Source organism: Ceratotherium simum, chromosome 23 (genome assembly GCF_057802395.1).
Source record: "Ceratotherium simum simum isolate JZ-2026a chromosome 23, ASM5780239v1, whole genome shotgun sequence".
In the NCBI taxonomy this organism is placed as follows: domain Eukaryota; kingdom Metazoa; phylum Chordata; class Mammalia; order Perissodactyla; family Rhinocerotidae; genus Ceratotherium; species Ceratotherium simum.
Genome location: NC_141922.1, coordinates 45,866,363 through 45,877,500, shown reverse-complemented (window position 1 = coordinate 45,877,500; position 11,138 = coordinate 45,866,363). Strand labels below are relative to the sequence as shown.

The 11,138-nt window shown below is 37.4% G+C and overlaps 1 protein-coding gene across 15 annotated transcripts in view; it reads right to left on the bottom strand.

Annotated features, from left to right (window-relative positions):
- Nucleotides 1-11,138, bottom strand: part of RUNX1T1 (RUNX1 partner transcriptional co-repressor 1) — a 139,434-nt gene that overhangs the window by 54,779 nt on the left and 73,517 nt on the right. For all 15 annotated transcript variants that reach the window (XM_087447672.1, XM_087447677.1, XM_014788046.2 and 12 more), the window contains 2 exons: nt 5,029-5,166; nt 2,755-2,996 (listed from right to left, as the gene is read on the bottom strand). In XM_087447672.1, coding sequence (XP_087303798.1) covers nt 2,755-2,996; nt 5,029-5,166 — 380 coding nt within the window. The remainder of the gene's footprint in view (nt 1-2,754; nt 2,997-5,028; nt 5,167-11,138) is intronic.

Here is an 11,138-nt window from a genome sequence, read left to right as displayed (position 1 = left end):
CTCAATTCATCCCACATGTCATGTCTGTATTACTGCTGGTGGAAATCTTCTTCTTCTCCTGTCTTTCCATGTTGCATTCTTTCTTTACCAAAGCATCCTTGCTCACTGGATAGTGTGCTATGCTAATGAAGCCAAAGAAAAGGTTTGAGCCTTCTCGAGTCACTGAGTCTCATAAAGGGTGAAAAAATTCCCCAGTTATTAAAGATATTCCATTTACCCTGGAGGCAATGTGTACTGCTCAACCGAGAAAAGATGCACAAAATCACCTGAATTCACTCCTAACCTAACCCATAAAAACAGGCCCCCAATACTCAAGGTTTGTATCCTATAATGGGCAAAATGTATTGATAAAAGCATCTACTTAACAGATAGCCAAACTACCGTAAAGATGTTGAGTAAATTAACCCTATTTTGGCTCATTTTTCCTTGGTCCTTAGGTAGAATCACAAATGTAAACTTCAGTCTCAACTTCTTTAACCCTTAAACCATCCTCATGCCGGACAAAATTGGGATATTTGTGACCTAACACCTTCAGAATATTGCTCCACCCACCTTTCTGTACTGCTCCTTTTCCTTTTAAGATAAAGTACGGGGGCACCAAGTTCTAAGTTTTTTATATCCCCAAACTCAAAACATCTTCACATGAAACTATGAATAAATAGGAACTTCCTATCTGTAACAATAGAGGTCAGGAAGCCCCGTTCTTTATCTTTCATTTTGTTTCTATGGCTCACTTTCTAGAGCCATACTACTTGTGTTCTATACAGTTCTTAGAAACACTTTTCTTAAGTCCATCTGAATAACAGCATAATGTGATCTACTATGGATTTACTACTATTTACTACCTGAGTTCAAATCACAGGCCTGTCACTACCAGTTGGGTGGCCCTGTCTATTTTACTTCTGTAAACCTCAGTTTCCCCACATGTAAAATGTGTATAAAAATCACTACCTCAAAGGGTGGTCCCAGGATTTAAATAGAATGGCGTGTGTAAAAGCTCACAGTCAAATGTTCCAAACAAGATCTGCCTCCATTCAGTCATTTGACAAACGTTAGCTGCCTGCCTACTATATGCAAAGCACGAGTAATGTCTTCCTCCAACTTATCTCTGTAAGGTTTTTAACAAATAAATATCTAAAAAAAAGTATTGCACTCAAAAGTATGCCACTTAACATGTGGGAAAATATACTTAAAGCTACCAAATTTTCTATATATGAAGTTCTATATTTGAAGTTATGGAAAGTTATATCAAAGAACATACCAAATTGATAAAGCAGTCTTCAAAAGAACATTTTTTCCTACTAACAACATATTCACCATTTACTTGCTACAATTACTGCTTTGGATTTACTTTGTGGTTCTAACTTATTTGCGTGCTGAAAAGCCTATTATGCAAAACTCAAGAATGAATAAAAAAGAAAAGATAAGTGACTGACAAAAGTAACCGCAGGATGCTGACACAGTGCTGTCAAAATCCCCTTCCCGTCCGGGAGGAGTACCAGGGGAAGCTGACGACCGCGGCAAACGACCGCGGCAAACGTGAAAGGTTTTTGTTCTCAGAGCGCGGAGGTTAACAGTTAAACCTGAATTGCAACATCTCTGTCAAATGCGAGATACTGTGATGTGAAGCATGTCCACTGCACTAGACTCTCACTTAGACTTTTAAATCTGGGACTTTTGCAAAACACAACTAGTATGGCTTTGCCCATGATAAGTCCACACAACGAAAGTAAATGAGCTATTTCAAGAAAAAGGAAACTGTTGCCTATCATCTGAATTTCAGTTCCACCATAAGCCTGGATGATGAAAGGACTAATATGTGACTCATAGCTTCTCTGTGACTTAGTTTGCTGTGGGAAAATCATCTTCCTAAATGAAAATCTTCTACTTATATAGAAAATCACAGTAGATGTAAAAGTCATTCAGGATGCAAAACAATGATATATGTTCTAACTTCCAGTGTGATAATGTACAGAATGTAGTATAATGTGCAAACTTCTGTTCTCAAACTAATGGTTTAAGTAACTCTACCTAGAACAAATAGTTGTTGTTTTTAAAACGCAATTAGTGGTTACCAGGGGTTGAGGGAAGGGAAATTGGGGTGTTATCGTTTCATGGGTACAGAGTTTCAGTTTGGGGTGATGAAAAAGTTCTGAAGATGAATGGCGGTGATGGTTACATAACAATGTGCATGTCCTTAACACTACGGAACTGTACACTTAGAAATGGTTAAAACACTAAGTTTTATGTTATGTATATTTTACCATAATAAAAAATTTTTTTAATGTTATTAGCCTTAAAAATGAAAACACATGAAAGAATGTGTTACTCATTATAAATTCTTGTTCATCTACACTGATAATAAAAATCCCCCAAAGCAACTAAGTTAAAATGGGCACCAATTAGATAAAGTAAATCATTAACATAACAAAAACACTGCCACTGTTAAAAGCCTCTACCCATGCCAGGAGGATATAATTATTGAATTTTATACACACACACATTTATGGGCAAGATAACAATAAATTTGTATAACCATATCTTTACTAGTCAAATAGTAAAGAAACCATGGTGGGGTCAATACATAACGCAGGATTGAAAACCTTGTTACTACAGAATTATCCGACTTGCACGCAATCTCCAGGTGTAGAAACAATTAGAACAAAATAGCTGTGAGAATGGAGTCTGTATTTTGAATCTCCTGCACACACTCTCCCTTACCCCAGAAAATTAGGCCAATTTCCATTTGCTTACCACCAGTCCTAGTACGAGGGTGCGGACTCTCTCTCCTATCTCGGGTGAAATGTCATTGCCAAACTGCTGCAGGGTAGTAAGGAACCGTTTCAGCTTACTGAGTTGCCTGGCGCCACAGGCTGGGGGCAGCTGTTGATTAGCCAGAGAAGAAGAGGAAGAAGAGGAAGGCCCATTGCTAAAGCCATTGGGCGGCGAGGGGGCGCCATTCAAGGCTGTGGGTGAATGGCTCGTGCCATTGGTTACTGTCAAGGGCACAAAATCAGAAAGAAAAAGTAAACTTACAGAGAATATGCACAAGGAAATTACAACCAAGTTTCCTTCCCTTTAAATCTGGTGGACTTTGTAATTTAAAAACTGTTGAGGCTTTTTTGCAAAATGCTTTGACTTTCCAAGATTACCACAGGCTCAGGTACTCTACAGCTAAATGGGTCTACTCCTGACACTACATGAGGGTCTTCTGCACAGAAGCTGATGATAACTGGAGTCGCTGTACCAGGGACAGCCCTGCCTCCCCGGTGCACATATGCCAACCACCTGAAATGTTTCAAACACAGAACAAACAGCGTTTGGATGTCAGCCTTTTGTCACAGGCTTACATCAATATAACAAGACTATTCCTTTCTAAACTGCTCCCCTAGAGAAAGTGTACATTTGGTGGAGACTAAATTTATCACTGAACATTTTTAATCATGTTTTGTACACACAACTGACAGCTGTGTTTATAGAAATAGGACTTTCAAGTTTTAACCTTATACCACCCAATTAGAAGGCTATTTTCTCCCCCTCATATTTCTTAACCACTTCTTTAGAGAAAATGCAAATTTTATTTAAGAAGCCAAAATGGATATGGTAATTATCAAGGAGTTATTTCAAGAAATCAAAAGGGGACATCTCAATTCAACTAATAGCATTGATTGGTGGAAAGTCAGGAAATTCATTTCTGATAAATTTATTTGAACATCAAGATGATAATCCGTAAGAACTAGGCTAGAAAAATTTGCACATTTCTCACTAAAGAAAACGTTGATTTTATCATATTAAATCAATTAATTTGACAAACTGATCTTTATCAAACCCATCTTTTTAATATAATTTTGACAGACTATCTCCAACAACAGTTTGAAGAAGTATCCTATTATTCTTAAAAGTTTCAAGATAATAAAATGGACTCTTTTTCCAAATGAGTACCAAAGCAACCTGTCGAGAAATGATAGCTCCCTAGGACCTCTCACAGAAGACATATGCCTGTCACTGTGGCTTTGGGTAACAACAAACCAAATACAAGATGACAGGGTTACAACTTGGCACTGTTGCAGCCTCCTGCTCCTTATATGTTTGGAAAGGTCCTTTAAATGGCAGTGCAACACTGCATAAACAGCCTGGGATGTGTATTTTGCCGATCCCTTATAATCCCACGGATCTATTTTTGCCTGTTAGTTATTTTTCATTCATATAGATTTCATGGGACGTGGTCTGTAAATAGTATTATCTACAACAGATAGCATTTATTAGTTTCACAAATCCTTGATGACAATTTTAACCAGGACTTTCAGATTGATGAAAACAAAGCTATATACTATCCCCAGTGGAATATACAGGAAAGAAGAGAAGTTGCTACTCTGTCAGAACATTCTGTCCTTTCCTTGGACGACACAGAAAGCAACACACTCCACTGATTCAGAACACAGGCTGGAGCCAAGCTGGAAGGGAGTAAAGGTTTAACAAAAGTCTGACAGGTTCAAGACAAGAAAGAGGCCCCATATTTCAGAAAGTTTTCTATATGTGACTGTTGCATATAGCAATACCCTTTTAACTTAAGGATGTTAGATTTCAACCTTATTTGTAAATAAGAGAAGAAAGTGGTATTAGAAGATCAGAAGTAACCTGGAAATAATTAGAGCATATTAACATGTTCCAAGTCAAAACGAGCAAACTAAAATAAGGAGCTCTTCATTAGTCAAATTAAAGTTACAATGGTAACCACTGGAGTTTCAGACCCAATGCAGCGTTCTTCGTTGGCTACAGTCACAGTGGACTGCAACTCTGAAGCAATAATGAAAAGACAGAAAAATATTGGCAGTCACACAAATTATACTTAAAATAGGCTATATCTGTGCTCAATACCTACTCACTGGCAAACAAAGGATATATTTTTCGGCTTCATTTCTGCATAAATTGATGCTGGATCTTATTTCCCTTAATTTTTATTTGCAGGAAAAAAATTTAATTTAAACTTCAAAATGGAAAACAGGAAACGCAGAAACGCCTACTCACATGTTGTTGGTGTAAATGAACTGGTTCTCGGAGCTCCTTGAGTTGTTGGGGGAGGTGGCATCGTGGGAGGAGTCAGCCTAGACGGGGTCTTCACATCCACAGGTGAGTCTGGCATCGTGGAGTGCTTCTCAGTCCGATCTGGAGGATGCCACCACAAACATGTTATTCTACTGCTTAAGCATCTCAGTTTTTTAAGTGGGGTTCATCTTTTTAACAAGCAAGTGAACAGAACAAATCTAACATCTTCTATCAATAAAATAGGCTTATCTAACTGAAGTTTAAATCAAGACTTTATCATCCAAATTCCACTTAAGAAGGTATAGCACAGATGGCAGGACCTCATTTGTAACTGGGTTATTTTCCATCCTATTGTTATTTCTGGCTCAGGCAGATGCTACCTTGGTAGTGTTCTATGCAACAGCACAACTTCACTCGAAGCTAAAGCCAACTTTAGCAAGAGGTAAAAAATAGATGAAGAAGTAGGAGGGTAATGAACCCCTCAGCTCAGAAATAACACAGATCTGAAGCTCTGTTATGCAGGTGAGATAACTGGTGGGAACTGGCATTTTTGCGGATTTTTGTAACACTTGCCATCCCCTTTCCATGCTTAGTCTTCTGGCCTAGTACATGAAGCCAGTTAGGGCTCCCAGACACAGCTCTCACTCCAGTTTTTTCTGCCCCATTTGAAAAGTCACCACCCTACCTAAATGCTCTATGTCACACAATGAAGTTAAGCTATTATTTACAAAGAATTTGCAAGTTTATGACCTACCCTTTTAAAAATATGAGACCAATACCTCAATTAACAATCTCAGGCAGAGTAAGAATGGAGAAGTTCCAAATTGTGAACTACAAAGAACAAAAGACCCTCCTTATATTTTTTCATGAGTATGTGACAAATGTGGAGACATTTCCTGATTACTTAATAATGAACGTTTGCACTTCAGGACTGTTTTCTACTAAGTATACTTTTCCCTTGAAATTCCCAACTTTTCTCTCCATCTAATCTATTTATCAAAGCAACAGATCTCCAGTAAAAGAGAGAGTTTCTGTTTGTTTCTTTAGACCCAATTTTCTACAAACGTGTACACATGCAAACACACACACGCCAAAAATGTTTGAGGTGCCTCCTGCAGTCTTAGGTGTAGATATTTCCCACTTGAATTTTTAGAAAGGAAGTAACATAGACTATTGATAAAGAATGGGTCTTTTATAACATTATGATAACCATAGTGAGAAATTCTCAAAATTACTTAAAAGTCGAATATTAAAAGAAAATAAAAAGCCCAAATTACTACAATGAGAATTCCAAAGCTACCCCACCTTTATTCAAAGCAATTTCATAAGACTTGGGTTGTAATAGAACACAACATTTAAAAGTTGATATAATGCTGATACTATATTAGGGAAGATGTAATAAAAGCATGAAAATAATCATCATTCCAGTAACAGCATTTTGAATGATGACCTAGTAACAGTATCAGGGTCTCCATTTCCTAATCTCTACTGCTAGTTGAATAACAATGAATGCCCTTGTAGTGAGTAAATGTTCTGAGTGAAATGATGGTAAAAGCACACATGGAGAGCATTTCTCCCCTTAGCTTCTTGCTGAAAACTTGTCTTCGTATTGCTATTCCAGAACATTTAACAACCAGTATCAGTAAATCACTTATGCTAGAAAAATACAGAAGTTAGGCAGGTCTAAAACTACTTCTTCCATAGTTAAATCCTTTGCACAGTCTACTCACCTCAACCAACCTCAGCAACAAGGGAATAAATAGCTTTCCGCTTATGTTGCAGCTGAGGGCAGAGGTACAGCAGCAAATACAAGTCTCCCTAAATAAAGGCAAATATTTCTGTCATGCCAAGGAAGGAGGGATAAAGGGAGGCTTGCCAGAGTCGGCTGAGAGATAACAGTGGGAACTGCTGGTCCATCTGGTTTTCATTCTGCTAACACTCACACTGAACTGTTGGAGAAGGCAGTCCAGATACACAGATTTGAAGCACGTGGGTGCACAGACAGAGAAAGGAGGAGCAGGAGGGGGAAGGGGAAGTGGGACTAACAAAAAAATAAATGAATAAAACAGTAGAAGGAAAAGAGAAGAGGGAAAAGACCAAAACAGGGAGAAAAGAGCCTGAAGGGGGGAAAGTTACCCTGGACAGCTTTGTCTCCCCCTAAAAGCTGAGCCTTACAAGGCACGGTCCCTACCTTACTTTGATGTAGTTCTTAGCAATACTTAAACTTGAAAACATATCTTAAACCCATTTTTCTTTATTCTTTTTTAAATAGCCCCACACTAAGAAAAAGGAAATAAACTACAAAGTTGACAACAGGTTTCCTCTTCAAACATCAGATAATCTTTGTATTTCTATTTTCTTCTACTCAATTTTAGAAAGGTTTTTGATATACTCATAATTTTGATTCGAAAATGTTTTGATGATCATTTCATAATGTATAAAAATATCAAAACACTATGTTGCACACCTGAAACTAATATAATATCGTATGTCAATTATACTTCTATTAAAAAATGTTTTAAATCTCTGTCTTGGTCCACATTTGTAACATGATTCCTAATAATAATAATAATAAAAAGGTAGATGAATGATTTTTTTTTAAGTTCTTGAAATGTCATCAATATTTTAGGAATGATAACCACCGAGCCAATGAATAGCCAGTAACTCTAACAGGAATATATACATTCTAACTGGAATATATGTATTTGTGTTACTTAGAATTTTGACATTAGCCAAATTTCTGCGACAGTTAGCTTCACTCAGATCAAATGGAGTTCCAACCCAGAGGTCCTACAAAGCTAGACAAAGCGGGACCATATGTAACTCATTCTGTGCTGTTCAGTGCAATCAATCCAGGATGGAGATAGATGGTGAAATAACTAGCCAGGCCTAACCCATACACACACAAAAACCCTCTGGAGTAGAGAGATTTAAGATAAATTCAGAAAATGTGTTTCAAGTATGCTGAGTTCTGTTGCATTTGTTTTGGATTATTTTTTTAAAAAAACATTTTGAAATATATATTCTTGAAACTTTTATAGCAAACAGCATAAGAGCTATGATTTAACCACAGAAGCATTTCACTCCATTTCAAATTACAGGATACAGTAAAACCAATATTAAGTTATAATATTTCTTATGTAATGTTTTAAGTTCATGAAAATTATACTGTTCTTGTACATAATTCCTATTTTTAGTTGCTCTAAGGGAATGCTAACATTTATTGAAAGACTGACACAAAATGATTTAAAAAAAAAAAAATCTCTCTATCAGATCAGGAAGGTACGTATAATCAAAAGGATTGACTTTACTTCTATGTTAATGATTCACAACACTTCTAAACAAGATCTTCCCTACGTGGTAATATTTCAACTCACATGGCAAATATCCAACACACATGTACCAAAGATGGCTGATGCATGGAAGAAAATGTGGCATATATAAATACATTACTGATGCCATTTCAATATCCAATTCAATGTCAGGGCCTTCTAGAAGTGGTATGTTTTCCATTTCCTTTTTTTTTTTAGTAAAAAGAAAAGGTATGGCATAATCTGCCATGGCAATTATTTTACTTTTAGTTAGTTCGAACAGTTCCAGATGTGTTTTTAAGGTATGAAGAATAGGCATTCTACATTTTCCTTGTTTACATACCATTCTAAAGATGATTAGTATACTAAGACAAAGTTCAGTATTGGTGGATGGTACATCTTTTTGTATAAGAGTTCATCAAGTCATTATAACAGAAAAAATATCCATGTCTCAGAGGTATTAGGGATTGAGGAACTTCTTGGTCAATTAGTAGTTAACCCAGAGTTGGTCTAATTTCAATAAATGTTAGTTAAGGAAGCTACAAGGTATGCACTAAAGAGATTAAACCCAAGTGAAACCGAGGTACTACTAATGGAAGGGAGAAGGCAGTTAGGGAGGAACAAAACTGAGGACAGAACTTGATTTTTATTTCTCTGGAAAATATGGCAAATAGAGTTTGGAGAACAGAGTCATTTAGTGACTCCAACGTCTGGGTGTGAAATGTTACAGGAGACTTCAGACTAGAATGGTGACCATCCAGCCTCCACAACGCTGCTATCTCATTTCCCTGATGGGCACTTCTGGTAATGTCCATTCCTGCTCAGAACCCTTCAACAATGTCTGAGAATAAAAGTCAAATGCTAACATTTTAAGCACAATGGAATGACATAGTGGAAGGATAATTGGCATAAAAGGAGAACTTTCAAGTTAAGACAGACTTGGTTTCAAATGTTGATTCTCTCAACCACAAGTAGTGAGTCCTCAGGCAAGAGAGTTACCCTGAGCCTCAGGCTCTCATAAGAAAAATGGGAATACAATCCTCTCTACCTCACCAGGACCCTAGCACAATGCCTACCCACAGCAGGCTCAACACATATGAGCTCCATTCTCTTGTGCCTTCCTCTCCGTGATCCATTCACGGCTTTATTTCCAATATCTTCCCCATCGAGTCTATGCTTTATCTATACAGAGCACCTTGGTATTTCCTGCCTTTTCTGCCTTTCTTTCTCATGCTGTTGTTTCCTTCATCTAAAAGGACCTGTCCCATCTTGCACGTTCTTCACTGCCCATTACAGATCCCACAACCTCTTACAGCTTTACCCAGTTGCCCCAGGCACCAACCACATCACACTTCTTCTGCCTCTCTCATAACATTTACCACAGCCCATCTGTACGATAGCTGCGTACGTGTACTATACAGCTAGACACCCCAACCAGTGAAAATATTAAGCAACCTCATGGCATTTTTTTTTAAAGCCTCCTTAGGAAGGCATTTAAAAAATAAGCATAATCATGGTTTTCACAAGAAGTATGATTACACTCCTAACTTTTACAAATCCATTCCCTGTATTATAGCCAATTCAAAGATATCAACCCTAATTTCATGGCAAAAGACACACAACCATCTACAGCATATAATTATATAATGAGAGAATGGAATGTAGGTAATACGGAAAGATACTGGAGACCTGAAATTTAGTTCAGCTCTGCGACCCAAATTATTATGTGGCTTTAGGCAGTGTAAGAATGACCTGTTCCTCGTGCCTTATCATAGGTATTTTATGAAGATTATTATTTTTGAAACACAAATCTGATCTATCCCCTGATTTAGAACCTTGGGGAGTGTCCCACTGTCCACAGAACAAGATATAAACTCTTTAGCTTAGCTTATGTCAGATATTGTTGAGTTCCTATTCAACAGCCCTTCTCTCCTTCTTCTTTGCTAGACAGCCCTGATTTTGTGCAGGTACACAATTCTTGGGGGCAGATCCTCCTTGTTTTACATTAATCAGGTTATCACATTCCCCTTATCAGCAAGAGATTTCACACGGGAGTGTTGTGCTCCAATTCTAAACAATCGGCCATGAAGGGAAGTCTATGGAAGAGGTTTTAGGAAAGACTTCCTCACTCTCCAAGCAGAGACCCAAGGAGGAAACAGTCCCTCTTCCTCTGATAAGCACTGTTGTATCTGTAAGTGATTCCTTCACTTCACCTCTTTGGATTCTACTTTCCTTATCTACAAAATTAAGCATCTTGGATTACATAACCTCAAGGATCTTCTGTAAACTCTAATATCCACTGGTTTCTTTCTACAAATATGGCTTATGATCATCAACACAAAGAAGACTACCCAGAGAACATATATCTGACAATAAAGTGACCACAGATAAAATTATCCTTAAATTGGTGATTCTTACCAGACTTCTTCTGTTCACATAAATTTCTATGTCCACAAGAATATGTCTACATAGAAATTTTTTTCCCATAAACATTAAAATTAACATGTATCTCTTGTTTTCAAATACATTTTCAATCCTCATTAGTAAATCTCCATCAATGCTTCGGTTATAAAATACCTCTACCAATGTCCAATTATCCCTGTTTAGTTACCATCAAAACACTCACTTTCATAGCCCAGGTCCTTGAAAGAGTAATCTACACTCACTTTCTCTGCTTCCTCATTTCCCTTTCCATCTTACTCGCACTTGCAGTAAACAACTATGACACTGTCTGCCTAGAAAGTTTCCCTCCCCGAAGTGGGACCTGCCATATCCTCTAAT